At 41.7% G+C, this 22,995-nt stretch overlaps 1 protein-coding gene across 3 annotated transcripts in view; it reads right to left on the reverse strand.

Moving 5' to 3' along the window:
- Window positions 1–12,241: 12,241 nt before the first annotated feature.
- The window catches only part of SYT1 (synaptotagmin 1), a 543,714-nt gene continuing 532,960 nt past the window's right edge, over window positions 12,242–22,995 (reverse strand). For all 3 annotated transcript variants that reach the window (XM_044229383.1, XM_044229381.1, XM_044229382.1), the window contains 2 exons: window positions 19,756–19,889; window positions 12,242–15,326 (listed from right to left, as the gene is read on the reverse strand). In XM_044229383.1, the coding sequence (XP_044085318.1) occupies window positions 15,120–15,326; window positions 19,756–19,889 (341 nt within the window). In that variant the 3' untranslated portion in view covers window positions 12,242–15,119. The remainder of the gene's footprint in view (window positions 15,327–19,755; window positions 19,890–22,995) is intronic.

The raw sequence follows: 22,995 nt of genomic DNA on the forward strand, positions 1-22,995 counted from the left end.
GAAAATATTGGTAATTTTTGCTGCTTTTCCATTTATTGTAGCAGCAATTATCTGCATTTTTTTTTCTTCTGCCAGTTCTAAAAGCTGGATTTAAATAATTATCCATGAAAGAGAAAATGATTTTGAATGGCAAAAGGGCAACTAGGGTTTGAAACCACTAGCTCTTTGAAGGGTATGATTTTTACTTGGAAATTGGTTAACATGGTTGATAAGTCTTGAAAGACGCCTTTAAAAATCTGCTAGAACTACTGCAGTTCTGAAAAAATAATATTGAATACCTGGTTATCTAGTTTTTTCTTAATTATTCAGCCTAACATTACTAATTTTTTTCTGAGTCAATTAGTTATATATTTATTGTCCAGTACATACTGAGTGTCTACTATCAGGTACTGTTTTAGATGCTAGAGATACAGAAATTAACAAAGCAGATGAAAGGTTTAGTCCTTATAGATACATTTCTTTGAGAAGAAACACCCAGTAAACATAAACCAGGAAGTATTTAGAACCAGGTGGTATTTTTTATGGAGAAAAATAAAGCAGTATAGGGGGAGAGAAGGTGATGGGGATGGTGAAAGTTGATACTTAGGTAAGGACCTAAGGATAATGAAAGAATAAGTTATAGGCTCCCTGGAGAATGACTGTTGAAGTAGAGTGAAAGAATAACAGGTACAGCAGGTGCAAAGGCCCTGAAGTAGGAGCATTTTTTTTTTTTTTTGGTATGTTTGAGGATCAGCAAGAAGACAAGTATGAATGAATAGCATAAGTCAAAGAGAGAGTGGTGGGTGACAGGATCAAAGTGGTGGCTGGAGCCCAGATCAAGGAGAGCCTTGTAGAACATGGCAAGTCTTCAGCTTTTCTTTTGAATGAGATGGAGAACTACTGGAGAGTTTTAAGATGACAAATGACATGATTTATATATTTTAATGTGATCACATTGGCTGCTCTATTAAAAATAAACCAAAAGGGGAAAAGGAGCAAAGCATAAGGACCTGATATGAAATTGTTGTTAACTATGGTAAAGACAGTGGTGGTTTGGACCAGGTTGAGGAGCTGTTGAGAATAATTAGATACTGGATGTATTTCAAAGGTAGAGCTAACTGATACATTGGACTAACTGATATGTGTGTGTGTGTGTGTGTATTAGAAGTTGTTGACCAGGAAACAACGAGCATGTGGATCAGGAAACAAAAAGAGCAATCAAGGATACATTTGAAACTTTAGTCTTACTGAGATGGGAGAAAACTGTAGGGACAGCACGTTGGATGTAGAATGGGACTGGTGCTGAGGAAGAGCAAGGGTTCAGTTTGAGACGCGTTACACTAGAGATGCCGGTTAGACATCCACATGGAAACACTGGGTCGGTGGTTGGATATATGAGACTAGAGTTCAAGGGTAAGGTCTGGGCTAGAGATAAAATGATGGAGTCATCAGACCATAAATACCGTTAAAGTCATTAGACAGGATGAGATCACCCAGGATGAGTGTGGAAAGACAGGAGCCCTGAGGCACTTCAAAGTTCTTAGCATCCGTATTGAGGTGATTTATACGTTTTGACAAGTCCCTTGATCTTTGTATTTCTTGATTTCAAATAAAGTATTGTCCCGTAAGAATGTAATGTGAGCCACAAATGAGAGTCACGTATGTAACTAAAAATATCATAGTAGCCCCCTTAAGAAAAGTTTTAAAAAGTGAAATTAATAATTTTACTATTTATATGGTACAATGTGATAGGCAGAATAATGGCCCAAAAGAAGTTTGAGATCCCTAAAATGTCAATAAAATTCACATTTTATGTTCCCTTTCACATTGTGAACACATAAATATGTTCACACTTATGTTCCTTACATAGAGAAAAAAGTTTGCAGAAATGATTTAGGTTCAGGACCTTGATCCGAGGAGAGTATGCTGAATTATCCAGGTGTGCCCAATTTAATCATGAGTTCTTAAACATGGAGTTTTCCTGACTGTGGTCAGAGATGGCTCAGAAGGAGGAAGGGTAAGAGAGGCTTTGAAGGTGGAGCTAGAGGGCCACCAGCCAATGACTGTAGGCACCCTCTAATATGCTAGAAGAGGCAAGGATGTGGACTCTCCCCTGGGGTCTCTAGAAGAAACAGCCCTACCAAAACATTGTTACAGCCTAATGAGACCTCGTTGGCCTTCTGAACTACAGAAAAGTAAGATGATAAATTTGTGTTGTTTTAAGCCAATAAGTTGGAAATAATTTGCATGGCAATCATAGGAAAGGAGTATACTCAATATAGCCCCTAAATGATCACCTGCATATGAAATCAATATAAAAAATTATTAATGAGATGTTTACATTCTTTTTGTTATACTTAGTCTTGAACTTCGTGTGTATTTTTATACGCACAGCTCATCTCAACCTTTGCTAGACCCATTTCGAATGCTCAGTATCTGTATGTGGCTAGTACCTATTATTTTGGACATTGTACTTCTATCTACTATGGTGAGGACAGGGTAAAGCAGCTTAGTACAAGGAAGACATCTGTGATGGTTAATTTATGTGTGAGTTTTCTGGGTCAGAGAGCTCAGATATTTGGCTAAACATTACTCTGGATGTTTCTTTGGAGGTGTTTTTTTAGATGAGATTAACCATTAAATGGACTTTGAGTGAAGCCGATTACCCTCCCTAACGTGGATGGGCCTCATCCAATCAGTTGAAGGCCTCAAAAGAACAGAGACTGACCTCTCCCAAGCAAGAAGGAATTCTGCCAGCTGACTGTCTTTGGACTTGGAACTGCAACTCTTTCCTGAGTCTACACAATCATGTGAGCCATTTCCTTAAAACCAATCTCTGTCTATACACACACTCCTCTTAGTTCTGTTTTTCTGGAGAACCCTGAGTGAGAGAACATGTGTTGGAGACAAAGGACAAAGGAGACAAATACCCCGTGTAAACCTCCTCCCCTCCTGTCTCCAGAATCCAGAGTTTTATACAATAGAGATTAGTCTGGGAGTGGGTAAATGAGTGCTATAGGGCCCTGGTTGTTGAGGGTGGGGAAAGGGGGAGGACTGGAAGGGCAGGGTCTATATTGGGACAGGCTTTGGAAAGAGCATATTCTTTCTTTCTTTTTTTTTTTTTTTAAGATTTTATTGATTTATTTGACAGACAGAGATGACAATCAGGCAGAAAGGCAGGCAGAGAGAGAGAGGGGGAAACAGGTTCCTTGCTGAGCAGAGAGCCTGACTCGGGGTTCGATCCCAGGATGCTGGGATCATGACCTGAGCTGAAGACAGAGGCTTTAACCCACTGTTTAAGCCACCCAGGTGCCCCTGAAAGAGCATATTCTGTTTCAAGTAAGAGAAAGGGCTGGGGGTGGTCTGATCTATGGCCCTGGGAGGGCTGGTTTCACTTGGGTTAAATATTTTGAGTTCTGTCAAGGGCCAACGGGATGGGCCCTATATTAGTCGGCCAGGGTTCCCATAACACAATACCACAGAACGGGTGGCTTAAACAACAAAGATTTATTTCCTCCTGTTCAAGGGACTAAAGTCCACAAAGTGCCAGCAGCGTTGGTCTCCTCTGAAGGCTCTCTCTCCTTGGCTTACAGATGGCCACCCACTTGCTGTCTGCGCACTGTCTTCCCTCTGTGTGCACACACATCTGGTGTGCCCTTGTGCAGCCTAATCTTTTTTAAACAAGGACAACAGTCAGATTGGATTGGGGTCCACCCTCAGGGACTCATTTTAACTTAACCACCTCTTTCAGGGTCCTATCTCCAAATATAATCATATTCTGAAGTGCTGGGAGCTATGGCCTTAACATGGGAGCTTGGGGGAAGCCCATTTTCAGTTTATAATGTGATCCCAGTTCAGTTTCCCTTGCTGACTCCCAATCAAAGAATTAGCACTTAGTTCAGAGTTAATATTGAATAAATATGTGGAGATCGTGTACATGGGCCAAAGGACCTCTTGGTGAAGTGGGAGGATGTTTTCAAAGATAAAAATGCAGGTCTGGGTGCATTTGACGTCACAGTGGGTTCCAGGGCCTGGGAGGCAAGAGACAGATGGATGGCTTCACCCTGGCGGTGGGGATGCAAGCAGGGAGCGGACTGTCTGGAGGCAATGTAGAAGTCAAGTCCCTCAGCCCAGGAATGACCCTCCCAGGCCTGTCTCATTTGAGTCACCAGGTCTGGGTCCTAGCTGTGAGAAGTCCAGCCGCACATATATTAGGGCAATGTGAGAAAATGGGGCAATCATGGTACCAACAAGAAATTAGACACCTACCTTCCAACTCCTTCTGATAATTTATAAATCATCTATCTTGCTTTTGCTGGAGGAGGAATTGCTTTAATATTCTGAAATGTTTTCAGTTTCCCCTGAATTTAAAAAAAAATTCTACTTTCTCTCTCAAATAAATAAAATCTTTTTTTTTTTTTAAGATTTTATTTATTTGTCAGAGAGAGAGAGGGAGAGAGAGAGCACAGGCAGACAGAATGGCAGGCAGAGACAGAGGGAGAAGCAGGCTCCCTGCCGAGCAAGGAGCCCGATGTAGGACTCGATCCCAGGACGCTGGGATCATGAGCTGAGCCGAAGGCAGCTGCTTAACCAACTGAGCCACCCAGGCGTCCCTTTTTTTTTTTTTAAAAGAATTTATTGATTTTATGGAGAGACAGCAAGGGAGGGAACACAAGTAGGGGAAGTGAGAGAGGGAGAAACAGGCTTCCCACAGAACAAGGAGCCTGATGCAAGGCTGAGTCCCAGGATCCTGGGATCCAGACCTGAGCCAAAGGCAGATGCTTAACGACTGAGCCACCCAGCTGCCCTCAGATAAATAAAATCTTAAAAAAAAAAAAAAGGGACATCTGGGTGGCTCCGTTGGTTAAGCAGCTGCCTTTGGCTCAGGTCATGATCCCAGCGTCCTGGGATCGAGTCCCACATCAGGCTCCTTGCTCGGCAGGGAGTCTGCTTCTCCCTCTGCCTCTGCCTGCCATTCTGTCTGCCTGTGTTCGCTCTCTCTCCCTCTCTCTCTCTCTGACAAATAAAAAAAAAAAATAAAAAAAAATAAAAAAAGAAAGAAAGAAAAGAAATTGGAAAAAAAAAATCACACTACACATCCACATCCTTGTTGTTTCTTCATTTTGGTCCACATACACCCACCTTTTAAATAGATGTACTCATAATGTACATACAATTTCAAGGAAAGTGGTGAATCTTTCAAACATTGTTACTTTAAAGAACAATGTTGTTTGCCTCAGGGTCAGAGAGACATTTGGGGGTAGAAGGAACCATGTGTGGGCTAGAAGGACCCAGCAGCCGTGAACTGAGCCTGACACCTTGGGTTGTGCTTCACAGAGAGAGTGACTGTGCGGTGCGTTTAGAAATAAATATCACATCCCTCCTTCCCCAGACTGCCTGAATCTCTCCACACCCTTCCTTCCCACCTCGCTCCTTCAGCTGTAGGACTTTGTCAGGCAATTTCAGGTGGAGGGGACAGCCTAAGTGAAGGCACAGAGATGGGAGAACCCGTGGATGCGGTCAGAGAATTGTGTAGCTAGCATAGGGGGCAGAGATTGAAGGACGTGGGAGGGTGGGGGGGGTTGGCTCATATGGGGAGGGGGTCGTTGCATGGGACATGGAAGAATTTAAAGATTGATCTGTAAGGAAGAAGGAACACGAGAGGCTTTTAAGAGTAATGTAACTTGAATCTAGTCAGCAAATTATATACAGCCGCTTGTTTTTGTATGGCCCATGAGCTACAAAGAGTTTTTACATTTTCGAAGGGTTGGAAAGAAAGGAAGGATGGACAAAGAGGAGAGATTACCCACAACATCCTGACTATTTACAGTCTGTCTCTTTACACGTAAAGTTTGCCAACAGGCTAGATTGAAAAAAATAATAACTACCATTAATTAAATGCTTATTTAATGCCAGATTTTAATATCCATTATTTTGAATTTGCAGAATTAAGGGAATTGTCCTCGGTTATTCAGCTAAGTGGATGAACCAGGACTGGAGCCCAGGCTGCCAGCTGTCCAGCTGGGGTTCGGAGCAGGTGAGGGTGGGCTCAGGGAGGGTTGTGGTGAGGCTCCTTGATCTTGAAGGTGAGAAGGGCTGCAAGTCTGCATGAGGCACACGGTGGGGGAAATAGAGAGCAGGGCCCATGCGAAGAGGCTCCATAGGGCAGACTTCAGGCTTTGACGTGAAGGTGAGGGGGAGGAAGGAATCACTTCTGAACACTTGTTGTCCTGGGCCATTCTCTTCTATAATGTTCTCTCCTGACACCCCTGCTCCTCAGGCTCTCCACCAAGGGTTTTCTCATGCCACGGATTTTTTGACAAACCAAGCTGTCTGGACTAGCGACAAGGACGGCAGTCCCCGAATGCAGAGACTCCTATTCCAGCTCTGGGCCTGTCATTACCTAGACACATGACCCTCCACAGCTGCCAGGCATTAAAATCACGATGCCCACAGTTAGGGACACTGTGGGAAAACCTGAACACATAACACCAATGGCAGGGTCTTTTGATAGAACTTTCCAAGAAACCAAATTGGAAAATTCTGGAGACTTATCCGAAGAAAATATAGATAAAATCTATTTAATAACAGATATTGATAGAGTAATAGAAAAAGAAGATTTCACTAAAGTATCCACTGCCATGTTATTTATGTAAGAAATTCTTTAGTAACAACTCAAATACCTGGTATTAGGGAAATGGTTGATTAAGTTTTTGTTTACCTGCGTGAAGAAATGTCAGATGGCCATTAAAAATAGAAGTTGTAGGGGTGCCTGGGTGGCCCAGTGCGTTGAACATCTGACTCTTGGTTTTTGGCTCAGGAGGTGATCTTGGGGTCCTGGGATAGAGCCGAGCATGTGCTCAATGCTCAGCGGGGTGTCTGCTTGGGACTCTCTCTCCCTCTTCTGCCCTTTCCCCTCCCCTCAAATAAATAAATAAATCTTAAAAAAAATAAGAATTGTAAGGACTATGTGATAACATGAAAAAAGTCTTGTTTTTCACATTAAGTGAAAGAAACTGATACTTAATTGTATGTATGTTATGAGTAAAACTATAAAGGTGGGTGTATATGGACCAGTATGTCAAAACAACAAGGATGTGTAGGTGATTTTTTCCTATTTCTTTCTTTCTTTTTTTTTTTTTTTAAAGATTTTATTTATTTGAGAGAGGGAGGAAGAGAGCACGAGCAGGGGGACAGGGCAGAGGGAGAGGGAGAGGGAGAAGCAGACTCCCCGATGAGCTGGAATCCTGATACAGGACTTGATCCCAGGACCCTGGCAACATGATCTGAACGGAAGTCAGGTGTTTAACTGACTGAACCACCCAGGTGCCCGATTTTTTCCCATTTCCCTTTCTTCCTATCCAGTTTCTATAATGTTATTTAATGAATTCAAGAATCAAAAATCATGTTAATGTCTCAGTGCTTTCAAAAAAAGGCTGCTTGGAGGGCTTGGGTGGTTGAGTCGTTAAGTGTCTGCCTTCGGCTCAGGTCATAATCTGCCCATGATCCCATATTGGGCTCCCTGATCAGCGGGGAGCCTGCTTCTCCCTCTCCCTCTGCCCCTGCTCGTGTTCCCTCTCTTGCTGTCTCTGTAAAAAAAAAAAAAAAAAAATTCTTAAAAAAAAAAATACTGCTTAAAATATATGCAGTTGATTGGTTTTCCTGATGATAAATAGCAAGGTAAATAGATGTTTTCAGATAATTGAAAAGTGCTGCATACTTTTAAAATTTTCTTTCCAATAGGTGTGTTATTGTTGTTGTTGTTTTAAGTAGGTTCCATGCCCAGCATGGAGCCCAACATGGACCCCAACTCCTGATGCTGGGGTCAGGACCTGAGCTGAGATGAAGTCATATTCCTAACTGACTGAACCACCCAGGCGTCCCTCCAATAATGTTTTTGTTCAAAGGGAAGAATGATCAGGCTTTTGCTGTGGCCCGAGTTTGTGCCTTCAGTGTTCCTCCTCTTAGGGTAGGGGCATATGGGGAGCGAAAGAGTAGATGCCCATTGTTTTCATCTGTGCAGTATTCACTTTTGTTTCTTGGTAGTAGCATTATGATTATCCTTGGAGGAACTGTCATGCCATGTGGCTCTACAGCTGGGGACAAAATCTAGGTTTGGCTAAAGTGAACATGGCATGATTGTTTTAAGGAGGGCATGTGACCCAAACATGTACGTTAGGTCTGGGAATTTCGGTGATGTAATTGTGCAAGCAGCACTCTCTGCAAGCAGGCTAAGCTGGAAGAACAGAAGCTTGGAGCTGCTCGGGGCCATCTAGGCTGCCACATGGTGATGCTGGAGCTTGAAAATGAAGTTGATGCAGAGGATAGTAGACTTGCGAGGGGGAGAGAGAGAATGAGAGAGAGAGAGACAGAGAGAGAGAGAGAGAGAGAGAGAAAGGAAGAGGGAGAATGAATGGGGATGATACCATTGTTGGAGGCCCTTGATCAAGCTGTTCCTGAATGGAACCATACTTTCCTGGTTAGATGATCCAATAGTTGTTCTCTCTGTCTCTCTTTCTCTCTTTCTCTCTTCCTCTCCCCATTTCTTCTTTCCCCCTCTCTTTTCTTTAATCTGATTTAAATTGGGTTCCTTCCACAGACAACTCAAACAATCTTGCCTATAAAAGATGTCAAACTTTGCTACACTTCCTTTTGGGAGGCAATAAGAAGGTGACAGAGGTGATGTGGACAGCTGAGAAGGAAGTGACTTGTTTGCTACAAAATGCTTTTTAACCTTTGTGCACCGGGACAGCAGCAAAGACATTTTGCACAGCAGAAAAAGCCTTGCTGGCAGGATGGTTACTGTTAAAGAAAAGGGATGAGTGTGGGAACTTCAGCGATGTGTATTGGTGGGGGAGGGTACAAAAATCAATATGTCTGAAATGCAGATTTTAAAAATGCAAGTAACTTGGAGCCAGCCTTGGAACTTCGATCACACAAATCATCATCAGGTTTGCATGGTGTTTCTATTACTGCTCCCTCTTGATGGTTCCCCCTACATAATTATTACTCTGTATGTTTTGGAAAATTTCTTTGTACATTTACTATCAGGCTATTTCTCATTTTTATTTTCTTGATCTTTTACCTTCTTATTCCAAAGTCACTGTCTGACTATTTTACTGTAGAAATTTGTGTGCAGCTTAAATCAATTGCCAAACATCAAAGAGTCCTGTGCATTGGGAATAAAGATGTTTTGCAGGCTGGGGATAATGGCAATCATGGTTGGAATTTTTAAATCTGTAATAGTAAACTCTCCACATAAATCAAATAAGAATGTGATTCTGATACATCTGTTTCATCAGGGGTGGGATGACTTGTGTGGCTCAGATAGGAACCCCTGAATCCTCTAAAGAAGAAACAAGACCATTTAGAAAGTGAGTGCAGCTCCTAAAAGGTTTCCTAATGTTCTGGACTGAGTGCTTCTGTCTCCCCCATCTCCCACCCCAAATTCTTAGGTGGAAATCCTAACCACCATTGCCCTGTATTAGGAAGTGGGCTCCCTGAGAGGTAAGATTAGGTCATGAGGGTGGACACCTCATGAATGGGATTAGTGCCCTGATTAAAGGAGACCTCAGAGGGCAACCTCATGGTGACACATGGCAAGGAGCCGGCCTCCCAACAGCCAATGGATCTGCTGGTGCTTTGGTCTTGGATTTCCCATTCTCCAGAACTGTGAGAAATACATATATGTTCCTTAAACCATTGTCTATGGTACTGTTGGTACAGCAGCATGAAGGGACTAAGACATTTACCGTGCTAGTTCGTTTCCTGCTTGTTCCTCTGCCCTTGTTCCCACCTTTCTGCGCTCTGCCGTGTACTTGGGGGTGGGATCTAAGACCCAGCAGACTATTCCCTAATCTTCCTCACCAGCTGACTCGGAAACCTTTTGTGGTACCTCCCCCAGGTTCTAGCCCCTCCTTTAGAGTTCCGAGCTATGGTAACACTATCTTCTCCATTCTGTTTTGTTTTCCATTTTTTTTTTTAAAGATTTTATTTATTTTTCTGAGAGAGAGAACACAAGCAGGGGGACAGGTGGGGCAGAGGGGAACAAGCAGACTCTCTGCTGAGCAGGGAACCTGACTCGGGGCTCGATCTCAGAACCCTGAGATCATGCCTTAAGCTGAAGTCAGACACTTACCCAACTGAGCCACCCAGGCACCCCTCTATTTTGTTTACCTAGACTTACCCTGGTGTTTATGGGGGAGTGTGCCCCACCCCTCCAAATTCATATGTTGAAGTCTTAACCCCCAGTACCTCAGAACATGACTTTTATTTGGAGATAGGGTTCTTCAAGAGGTAGTTAAGTTAAAAAGAGGTCATTAGGGTGGACCCCAATTCAATACGACTCCTGTTCTTATACGAAGGGGAGGTTGGGACCCAGATACACATAAAGAGAAGACCATGTGAAGACAATGGGACCAGATGACCATCTACAAGCCAGAGAAAGAGGCTTCAGAAGAAACCAACCCTGCTGACAACTAGATCTAGGACTTCTGACTTCCAGAACTGTAAGAAAAGAAATTGTTGTTGCTTCAGTCACCAGGTCTGTGGGATTTTGTTAGGGCAGGGCTAGCATACAACTTCAACTACATCGATTTACCTCTGGGTTAATCCACAGTCCGTACTTGGCTTTCTCAGCCCTCTCTATGTGGCCAATTTCTTAAATTTCCCCTTTGAAATACCTGGAATAGTTTTGTTGTCATAAAACACCTAATACATATCCTAAGTGTATATATCTCAAACCTAAAAGCCTTTTGGGAAAATAGACATTGAAAGAAGTTTGGTGTGATTTTCCTTTTTTTTTGGTAATCAAGAAATATTCTTTTAATAGTTTTGTACCTAATTTTGAGAGCTCTTTAAGAAAAACAAAATGCAAAACAACAACAACAACAACAGCAACAACAACAACAAAGAAAAACAAAATGCTCACTTTTGAAAATCAAACACATATTTAATGCTTCTTTCTTTCTCTCTTTTTTTTTTTTTGGTCTTATTTTGTTTTGTTTTTGCATCTAATCTTAGTGGGCCTAAACTTTCCTTTTCTCACTTTACATTTAGAGCCCCGCTAACTGCTTCCTGGCCTTTCTCCACCTGTCTAAGCAGTTTGGGCTCAGTCCCTACCCTTGTTTTGCTTTACCTAATAAAAGTTGGCTGAAGGGAGTATGGTGTGGCCAGCCTTGATAATGAGATAAATTTTGCCACAGTCCTGCCCACTCTCTGACTTGGATAACTCCTACCAGTTCCTTTAGTACTTAGCCTCTAAAACTTTTCATGATATCTCCTCCCCTGAACAATGTGTTATAGGCTAGGATCCTCAGGATACCAATTCTGAGATGAAGGGGTTTTATGGGGAAATGGACTTGGAAACAACCGCTGCAAAGGAGCAAGGAAAATGGGCTGGGGAGAGGGAGAAGGTGAAGGGCATTGCAACAGCCTTCTCAACTAACCCTTGGGGCTGGAAACTGAGATATAGCTTCAGAGAGATCCTGCCTGGGCCATGGAATGTGGCTAGGGAGGATGCCTGACCTTAGTGAGGCAGCTTCCTCAGTAGAGGCCAGAGGGATCCTGCCCTCTACTGAGGTGTGAGCTGCCATCAAGCAAGGCTTCTAGTAGCTGCAGGCTGACTGCCTCGGTGCCCAAGGGGGATCAGGATGGCACACCGTGGCATCCACTGTGATCGGTCTAGAGAAGGTTCTCAGGGACTCAGGGTGCCATCATTACGTACTGTGATAGTACGTTCAGGTGTCTGTCTGAGCCTATGGGCTCCTTGGGGCCAGGGGTACCTTATTACCTCATTTGTTGTCTCTCCGCATCCAGTAAGCACACGGTATACAGGAGGCACTAATCAGTGTCGAATGTAGTGGAGGAGACATGTTTACTTGTTTTACCCAGTCATAGCAGTGGGCAGGGAATTTAATGTGACACGCTGCCCTCCGAGAACGGAGTTAAACAAGTTTCATTTTCAGTCCCATTTTGGAGAGGCTTTGTGACTCAAACTGTAGAATAAGAACCCTGGAGGACACCTTTCGGGCAGAGTGGAAAGCCTGAAGGTGTGCGGGTGAATCGCTGATAAATTGGAAGAGACAAACACACGGAGAATGAGGAGCGCAGGTCTGGGCATTGTATTCGCATCAGCTGCTCTGTATTCACAGGCACGACTTGGGGCGCTGGGCAGTGCAGGCTTTTGTTCCGCCCCCGAAGTCCTCTGGCCTCTGACTCAGCCCCAGAGACAAGGAAGAGAAAGAGTTGAAAGGCGGCAACATCAACAGGAAATAAAACATTTTTATTGAATATCCATGTAATATGTTAAGTCATTTTTAACAACAATCAGAAAACTATTGTGGGGTCACTACACAAAGTGAAACAAAATTTAAACCACTTCATCAAAAACGAAGGTAAATACAGCTAAAGTAGTTGGCTCGCGGGCCACGAGCCATATGGCAGAAGAGAACACCCCAACATTTCTACAAGATACAGAGAAAACCCACACATAGAAACACTCAAGCAGGCAGTAAATATACACAAAGGCAACTAGGATCTTTCTAGAGCATCAGCTTCTAATAGTTTACACAGCTTTGTCAGAAAGGTACATGTGGCGTGTCTGAGGATGAATCTTGGTCTTAAAGCAGGTTCAGTCACTGACTGGTGAAACATGGCGTAGTCCCAACTGATTCTATGGTGACAATCCCATGTCTGGCAGTGTTGCAAGAGAATGCATTAGTAGTACTTTAATGTGAGAAATAATGTGTGTTCGGCAGCTTGAACCTGCTTGCCTGGAAGTGTTGTTTCAGTGTGAACAACTTAAAGCTGAATACAGTGAAATTAAATGTCTGTTTCTGATGTTGAAAGAACTTTTAAAAGACAGTCGACTCCCTCTCTTTGGTAGAGTTTGGTCTCTTAAATTGGAAAGATTCTCATTTGACTCTTCTGTTCAAACTGATATGAAATCTCACATCATGACTTGTGCATCTTCTATTATCTATTTTTTTTTTTTTTTTAAAATATGGACCATCCACAGAAGAGAGAGAGGTTATACTCCCTTGTCCTTTGTGTCTGGCCCAGTCCTGACGAGTTTGCCTGTGGTGACTGGGCTGAAAGGCCAAGGGCTTGCCTCTTCTTTGATGAGAAAAGAAGAATGACAGGAATTCTAGTTTTATCAGGAAACAGCCAGGCCGGTGCAGTGAAGCCTCCCATCAGCCCTTTTTGAGTTCTCTGTAGGTTTTGAAAAACGCGGCATGGTATCCTAAAGTCTGAACACGAGGCTAATGCTCGGTTTTCCTCCGTCTTGTTTTGGTATTCATGAAGACAAACTTTCACCTCAGCGCGTCACTGCTGTCTGTGGCCTAGGAGCCGCGAGGGGCCACAGAAGTGCGTGGATGCAGCGCGAGCTAATCGGCTGCCCTTCCACAAAGTGGTCGTCTACCAGCGTGGGGAAAAACATGGAAGATTGCACAGTGCTTGACAAAATGCTGTGTGTTCCACCCCAGTCTATGTATCTTTCTTGTCCTATGCATAGCTTTTCAGTTCTGAATTGGTCCTTTGTAATGAGAACTGTTTGTGCTACACACACCTTGGGCAGTGCAGTAGAAGGGAATGGCAGTATTGTTACAACATCACTACGGAATAAATTGAGTGCTATCCACTGAGGAAACTACGTGTCTAAGCACACAAGGCAGTCACAGTGTTACACAGAGCAGTCCTTGAAGACTCTTATGGAATGACTAGTAGCTTCATAATAGTGCCATTTACTACATAATGACATTGAGAACATTAAAAACTCCTCCTAAATCAAGCATCTAGTATACATAAGAGGTTGCTCCAGTTTGCTAGAACTTGTTCTTGGTATTGTTTCACCTTTTTTTTTTTTAAAGGACAAATTAAAACTTATTTAAGTAAAAAGAGTATATAAAAAGATCACTAGCTGTTTTGGCTTAATTGAAGTGCATTCAGAACTATGGCTAATTGTTTATTTTTTCATCTTTTGATGGGATTACAATACTGTCTGTTTACCACAAAGTAATTTTGTGTAATAAGCACAGATTGCTGTGTTAAAAATATTCTGCATTCCTTCTAATATGGTTTTGAATAATAAAATATTTTGTTACAAAGTCTAATGTGCAAACCTTTTGGAATTATTATAGGTATGAAATCTGGAACAGAATTTACAGGATGCACATTTGTATAAAGGTGATAACGGAGAGCTACTTTTTTTTTTTCTTTTTAAATAGTCAGGCAATATTTCAGAAATGCTGAATTCTCAGCTTCTTCCCACCCACCCCGTCCCCAAACAAATGCACCCACACACCCATACACCCACACCCACACCCCCCCACATACACACACATGGAACACCGTTGCGTTGTTACTCTATATGCAGTAATATGAAATCTTTGACTCCTGTTCAGTTGCTTCCTTGAATGTAGGAGTGAAGCCCTGGTTTTAGCTTTGTAGATGTGTACAGACAGATGCTGTTCTGCTTTGTGGCTATGCTTCCTGGAGGTCAGTCTGGATGCTGTTCAGATCATGCTAATTTGCCTGTAAAGAAATTCTACAAAATTGGATTCACCCACCAAATATGTGGTGTCAGTGTATCTTGGTTCTCAAATGATCGGTAGAAAGCTCAGGTTTAAGTTGTCCTTTAAGATGTCAGTTTGACTGTACTAGTGCCTTACAAGTTGATATTTTTGCTGGAATGCAGACAATACTATATTTACCATATAATATATTATCAGCTCTCCTATATTTCAGTCAATTTACATAATTTAAAATAGAACATCTTATTAAAAACATCTAGATATACACAGATTAGGAAACGCTAACAACATACAAATACACAAACTAGAAATAAATCTTCAGCATACTGGTATATACAACAGTGTGATACAATAAATAATTTCAGTCATGCTCTATCTACACATCATATTGCTTAAAAGAAGAGTAGATTTGGAGGGCAGTGGCATAATGAAGGGCTTAGGGGCTCTCTATGTTTAAATTTGTGCAAATTAAAACAGGATTTGAAGTACCACAGAATTGTGTTAGGAATGCATGGCTGGATAGATGAAAGGACCCATATTACTGAGGTATTTACAGATACTGGCTAAAGAGCACTATGTGGGCAAACACAGAAAGGCTTCTTTCCTTTACTTCTTGACCGCCAGCATGGCGTCAACTTCCTCCTCTACCTGTAGGGTGTGCCACTGGGCAATGGGTCGCCTGGGGTTGGCCAGCATGTCTGACCAGTGTCGCAGCTCTGCCCCGGTGCTATTGTAGCCCACAAAGACTTTGCCGATGGCATCGTTCTTGCCAATCTTGTCATAGTCCAAAACAGTTACCACCACTTGCACTTTCTGCAAGAGGACACACACACAAAAAAACATTAATCACCCTGTCCTCTTACAAAGCTGTCTTGAGATCGAAACCACTGGAAATAAGACCCAGTCTCAAAATACCAGGCCGAGACTGAAAATGACTCGTATGTGAAAACCTGCGTGCAATTCCTATTTCAACATTACGTCACCACCACCACTGTCTTCAGCTTCTCCAAGATACTGAATAAATGTTAAATTCTGTCAGGTATTTGGCACAATTCTAAGTCTTTTATGTGAACTATTCATTTACTTCTCATAATAGATCCTATTAATATTGCCATTACACAAAGAAGATGCCGTTAAGTTCCCGGCCTGGGGTCGTGCAAGGAACGAGTGGGTTGGTTTTCACAGTCTATGCCCTAATCCACCATCCCTTTTGTCTTTGGGTCCCTTCTGTCCCCCACCCTTTGTGTCCCCCACCATCCCTTCTGTCAACTGCGTCCATCTCTAAGTCCATTTGTTTCAACTGTCTCATCAGCAAGATTTTTGGCATTGGTATTTGGTACAATAATCACATGATTATCATGAGTATTAAATGTGACAATAGAGTGAAACATCTTTAAAAAGTAATAACTAAAGATAATTTTCCCATTTATACATTTTCTCAATAAACATTTGCTGAGTAACTGTTGCGTATCCAGCGCTGATCTCAAATGGAAATAACCTTTTAGCCACACAAGATTTACTTCAGTTGTTCCATTACCCTGTGAGAGTTTATTTAATAACTTACTTTTTAGAACTGCCTGAATTGACGAAAGCAAACCCATGCCATTATGATATGAAAGACACACTTTTTGAAAGCACATTTTAGTACTGCTTCCGAAATAATGGATTCGTCAAAATATGTGAAGGCTCTAATCTAGAAACTGAGTGCAGGGATAAAGGAAGAGCTTAGAATAAAGTAGAATGCATAACATTTGGTGGCCAGAGTTAAAAGGAACAGAAAATGGAATGATGGAATCCAGGGCCAAATGAAGGTCCTGCTGAGTTCTGGCCCTTTCATGGACTTTGTACTCTGAGAACTGCATTATTGCCCCAGTGTACTGAGAGATGGCATCCGTGGACAGCGTCACAGCAGAGGAAATAACCACTCTTGAAAGTGGAATTTAGAATGTAAAATGTAACACATTGGCAATTAAGGAAACAAACCTTCTTCCCTTATGTAGCCTTGGATTGATTCCTTTATCAAGGGCATCATCTATCCACCGGATGGTTTTGGAAAAGAGAACAGAATCACTTTGGTTCTCAGGGAAATTCTCAGAGCTTCTCCCAAGCAAATTCGTCAGGAAGAAAGCATATTGCAGAGAATGGGGAGTAGGAGCTAATTACAGACATTATACACAAAGGTGAAATGGGCTTTTTGGAGGCTGGAGTGAATGGCTGGAGTGGGTTTTGATTGTTTCACCCCGGAATGTACTGATTAATCGTACTCAGGACAGAATATCCTTCTGAAGGTCTTGGATTAATTTTTGTAGCTGCATATGTAGTTTATTTATACATTTTGGGGGTATAACATTTACATGTACTTTTGGAAATCAGCATATTTTGCTCATAATGTATTTCATAGGGATAGAGAGAGAGAGAAAACAGATAATCTTATAACCTCAGAATAAAGGAAACCCAGACCCCTATTTTAGTACATAAAATGTTCAACTGTTTCTCTAAGAAAACTAGGAAAGCAAATCTCCTGGGAAAAACTAAAAAAGAGAAGAGAGGAAGAAGAAAGAAAAGAACAAACTGACAAGCGAAACAGAGAAAGAGGAGGGATGTGGTCAGAGATGGGCTCATCATTGCCATGCCTAAAAGTACTCTACGATGGGATCAGGTCCTCTCTGTCCTGACAGAGTACTAGCTCCTCTAAAATGCTGCCCCCAGAAACCCAGCATATGTCTTGTTTTTAATGTGCTTCACTTATTTTTAAGATTTTATTTATTTGAGAGAGAGAGAGGGTGCGTGTGGGCCACGAGCTGCTGGTGTGGGGGTCGGGGGGGTGGTATGCTGGGCAGAGGGAGAAGCCAGCTGGCTCTCTACTAGGCAGGGAGTCTGATGCATGACCTAGCCCAAGTCAGAGGCTTAAGCAACTGACCCACCAGGCACCCCCTTCAGTTTAATATATTTACATTTGCACAATTTATTGTTGCAAAAGGACATTTACTCCTTTTTTTTTTTTTTTAAACAGATGTAGAATTGTAGCTCAAAGAAAGTTTACGGTAGGATTTTTCATCACAATACCTTGTCTTAAATTGTTTTACAGTATTAAAAAACAAAGCTCAGGGTGCCTGGATGGCTCAGTTGGTTAAGCGTCTGTCTTTAGCTCAGGTCATGATCCCAGAGTCCTGAGATCAAGCCCCACATTGGGTTTCCTGCTTGCCTGGGAACATTCTCCCTCTCCCTCTGCCTGCCACTCCCCCTGCTTGTGCTCTCTCTCTCTGTCAAATAAATAAATAAACTTAAATTAAAAAAAAAAAAAAAAAAACAAAACTTCAAGAGGTATTTGTTTCCATAGGAGTAAGCTCTTAGAACTCAAAAGAGTTCACTGAACAAATATTGCAAAATAAATTGGAGAAAATTGGGTGTCTTTGGGGGTTGCCAGTTGGTCTAAAGCAGTGACCTCAGTAGTTCTGGCTATTAAACAGGTGACTGGGGACAAGGAATCAGTGTCCTCTGCAATGTCATTTACTTATATAACAACTGTTGAAAGTAAATATATGTAAATTGCTACCATGTGAAAATGTACACGAGAAAGGTTATATAAAGACCATGAAGTGATGGTAGATTGCCGTTGATTTTTAAAGAACTGCCCAATGCAATACAATAAATACTCCTGGCAACATGTAGCTATTTAAATTGAAGTAAATTAAATTTAATAAAATTTCTTGATCACACTAGTGGTTGAGGTGCTCATTACCTACTTGCTGTTGACTACTGTATTGGACCACACAGATGATAAAACATTTCCATTGTCAAAGAGAGTTCTAGTAGACAACATTGATCCATATATTGTTTTAATTTTATTGTTAGATCTATTTTCTAATAAAGTGGAATTTGAAAAAGACAAAATTAATACTGTGAATAATAATGGTGATGGGAACTATTTACTGAGCGTTCACCATTCCAAATGATTTCATATGCATAATCATATGGATTCTATTGTTCCTATTTTATATGTGAGGAGATTCTAAGCCTTGGTTTCCTTATATTTAAAATTGGGATAATAACCTCTCTCATAAGGTTATTGTAAAAGACTTAATGAGATTATGTATGTAAAGTGCTTAAATTTGGGCCAGATACATAATAAATATACAATAAATGTAGCTTTATATTAGCTTTCTTCATGGAATAAAAGTGTGATTTGCTCATAAGATACTATATTCTAAATTAGATTCTAGGTTAAAGTAAAAATATGCAACTAAAGAATATTTACTGGTGTTTTATAATCTGGACCTTTAGAAATTCCCATGGTGTAGTTTTAGTGCCTACACTTCATTTCTCCTTCACGTTGTGGGGAAACTTTTATAGGACCAAAGAGATAGACCTATATCAATTATTTAATAAAGTGTAAAAGTACTGTTGCTTTAAGGCATTTGAGTTTCTAATAGCCAATATCCATTAAAGATTAGCAAGAAATAGCTAATAGTTATTGGATGTGAACTTTGAGTTCCAATAGTATCACTGTGGCTAGAAGGTAAGAGAACCTAAAATTATTTAAAAATTGCTAAATAATAAGATCATATACTATTATTGTGGCTACATGTAGCATCCTGTTCTGAACATCTTACCCACAGAGTCCTTTAATAGAATATTCCCTATCATAACAATCATTATCTAGCAAATTAAGGTTTCATCTTAACAAAAATATCCTTCCTTTCCAACTCAGAAACAGGAAGTTAAATATAAGCTATTAAAAATATGACTTAGTCTGATATTTCTATTTTTAATCACAATTTAATAATGAAAGAGTAAAGATGATGCATATTTATCACCAACTAAAATATTTCTTTTATCTCTCTCTCTCTCTCTCTTTTTTTTTTTTTTTGCTATAAGGCTGTGATAAGGAGAACTCCATATTGTGGCCTGGGAATGAATAGTAAAAGTTCATTTTCTTTTGGCCTTTTAACATTTATGGTAGTTTTTGAGTTAGCAGAGTCGTTGTGTTGGTTTTCTTTTTCCTACTTTATTTCTGCTCAACCGAATGCCAGCTGTTTTTGGCTGACGAGTCAGCACATCTTGTGCTGTATATTTCATCATTTCCTTCTTGATGTGGCTTGATTATCAAGTGTGCATGGGAATAAGAATGGCAAATCTAATGAAGGCATGTGCACTGATAATTTACAAGGTTTATGCATTTCGTTTATGCAGTCTGAAGAAATAAAACTGAATAGGAAGACAAAATTATGTTTGACATTACCTGGATTTGCTCAAAGGGTACTTCAAAGCTGAATGACTCATTGTAGTAGGGGTTAAGTGTGTTCTTTTTAATTGTTGTCTTTTTCTTCTTCAGCCTCTTGCCATTCTGCATCAGATGGATCTTCACATAAGGATCTGAAAAACAGAAACAAAAACTTTGGGAGATCAAGAATACATAGTTTAGGTCGTCCTCTCTGAAAGGGGCGGCCCCAACTGGTCTGTTTGACGGTCGGTTTGACTCTTGATGCTTGACGCGAAATAAAGCTTTGCTTGACTTTCAAAAAAAAAAAAGAATACATAGTTTAGACTATAATTTAGCTTATTAAAAAATCTCGAGTATTCCCAACAGGGAAATCACTTTATAGCATATATTTAATATATTTTTTTAAGTGTAAGCATTCTTTACTGAAAGATTTTAAGTAACCTCTGGGCCAGGTTTTTGCCATGCTGTCTCAATATTTATGGCTGGATTTAGGGGATAAGAGCCATAGTGTGCTAACAAACCAGCAATTTGAGGGGGGTTGGGGAATAGTCTTGACATGTAACATTTGCCAGTTACCAGTTAACATCTACCAGTTCCATGGTAGAAATACTCTCAGCATGGCTAATTTCAAGCTACTAAATAGTTTAACAACTAGCTTACCAAATCCCTGAAAATACTAAAAATTGGCTCTTCTGAGCTGGCAAAGTAGTAGTTGCAGCACCACTGCATGGGAATAAAACTCTTGACGAAAGGACAAAGGAGCCATTTTATGCATTCATTTATTCATTTACTCAGTCATTATTAGTTAGGCCCCAGAGATACAGCAGCAAATAAAACCAATCATTGCTGTTTTCACAAGGAAACTTCAGACTCGAGGGGGGAGGGAGAGAGTAGGCTTGTAAAGAAATGAAATGCATATGAAATTACAAGTTGAAGAAAGTGCTCTAGAAGAATAGAGCAAGAGCAGAGGTAAGATTGAGAAGAGCAGGGATAGTATGATGAGCCTAAGGTAGCAATGGAATTCTTAGATTGCTCAAGTAAGGGCTCTCTGTGGAGGTAACATTTAAACTGAGATTTGAAGGCTAAAGGGAGAGGAGAGGCTGTGTGTGTGTGTGTGTGCGCGTGTGGTGTGTGCAATGATGAGTGGGGTGTAGGTGGCAAGGGCAGAGAGAGAGAAAGAGAGAGATCTATTGATCCAGTACCTGGCCTGAAAATCCCTAGGTAGAGAGTAAGTCAGTGCACATAGAAGTAATGAGAAAAGGAGCAGGATTCCCTCAGCAGTTTCCCCAAAGCCTCATTAAGTAAAGGTAAAGTAATAAGCAAATCAATGGAGGGGTAAGATAATTCTCATTCACAGTTCTCATTACTAATGGATGAACGAGGTACCTTCAGCCTTCAGATTATTAAGAACCAACACCCAGCTCTGACAGTAACATCTTTCTACTGTTTTCTTAAGTATTTGTTCGGTTTACATGTGATGCATATTCATTATAGAAAGACATTGGAAAACAATGATAAACAGAGAAAAAAAAATCATCCATGATTTTACTCCCTTAAAATAAGCCCTGCTAAGCTTTCTAAAATTGCCTTCCTCTCCTTCAGTATGTGCAAAGGTTGGAGAAACTTTACAGATAACCTAGTTTAATAGCCACGGATTTTTAGATAACAACATTTTCTGGTCTGTAATTTTTTCAGCACAATAAAATTCTGGTTTATTACTGGAAAACGTTGTTTACACATACATCAAACAGGCCAAATCCGGCAGCAACTTCATACACAAACAAACAAAATTAAAAAAAAAAAGAGGAAAGAAACCTTTCTTCTTTGGCCTCTTTAATCATCTCATACAAACCAGCTGTTTATAGTACAGCTTAGTGCGTACACAAAAAAATGCTACTGGAATTCTCGGAGTAAGACTGTTTTGTTTGTGTGTGTGTGCACGCGCGCGTGTGTGTTGTTTTTCTTTTCTTTTTCCCCTCCTTTGAGATTGTAATGAACGTGGTCACATTACAAGTAGAGTCAGAAGTAGGACGGACAATGCTCCCAAGGCTGGCGAGTTAATTCAAACTTAAAAATGGCTGACCCCAACAATATGTACAGAACATACAATGAAAATAAAATTACACACACATTTTCCTTTCTAAGTATTATTTAAAAAATAATTTATTTGACAGAGATCACAAGTAGGCAGAGAGAGAGAGCGGGGGAGGGGGGAAGCAGGCTCCTCGTGGAGCAGAGAGCCCGCTGCGGGGCTCCATCCCAAGACCCTGGGATCATGACCTGAGCCGAAGCAGACTCTTGAACCCACTGAGCCACCCAGGCGCCCCTCTTTCTGAGTATTTGTAAGAGAAAAGCCCGGCCTAGGCGATGTTGGCTCTCTTCTCCTTCCGTGCTGCAGATTCACGTGGTGGTCTGGGCTGTGTGGGAGCGAGCACGTGTCACTGCGGGGGCGCCGCCAGCCGGCCGGACTCTGCTTGGCGACCCAGTGTAGATTCGGAGACTGGAAGTAGAGGGTAAATTGGTCATGGCGGCCTCTCTGTTCATTGTTTGAAAGTTTAAGCTTTTCCTTTTTTGCTGTCTGGTCATCCTCATCGGTCTTCTTCTTGGCGCCCCCATCACCCCCTCCTCATCTTCAGCGGCCTGTTTGCCTGTAGCCGCCTCAGCCTCAGCTTTCTATCTCTACCCTCTTCACCATCGTCTTCCTCTTCCACCTCTTCTTCCTCTTCTCCATGTACCTCATTGCTGGCTCCCCATTTCCCTCATTCTCCGCTTCCCCCATTAGCAGCGGCGTCTTTTTCATTCCCGGCCTCCTCCGCTAGTCCCTCTGTGCGCGGAGGTGGTGATCCCGCAGCAGGTGTCCGGCTGAGGGGCTGGTGAGCCCACGCAGCGCCTTACAAGTAACGCGAGACTTGGGCACGCTGGTGAGGACGTTGCCGGAGCCCGTGGCTGCCACGGTGGCCGTGAGAGGCCGCAACCAGACGCCAGAACAACGCGAAGGTGACTTTTCTAGAGCAGCCAGTGCGGCCGAACAGGTTGTTCTTATCTTTCTCTTCCTATCCTCCAGTAGAACGTAACTCCTGTGGGACAGTTACTCTGCCTGCGGTGTTCACTAGTTGAATTTACTAAATAGTGCCTGGCGCCATTCAGTTTTTGTTGAGTGAGTAAGTGGGGTTTACTTAGGGTCTGGTAATCAGGATCTCCCTACTCTTGGTGCAGTCATCCTCCACTGTCCCAAAGCCCCGCACTGGGTCCGCACAG

The sequence above is a fragment of the Neovison vison genome, chromosome 12 (genome assembly GCF_020171115.1).
Source record: "Neovison vison isolate M4711 chromosome 12, ASM_NN_V1, whole genome shotgun sequence".
Classification (NCBI taxonomy): domain Eukaryota; kingdom Metazoa; phylum Chordata; class Mammalia; order Carnivora; family Mustelidae; genus Neogale; species Neogale vison.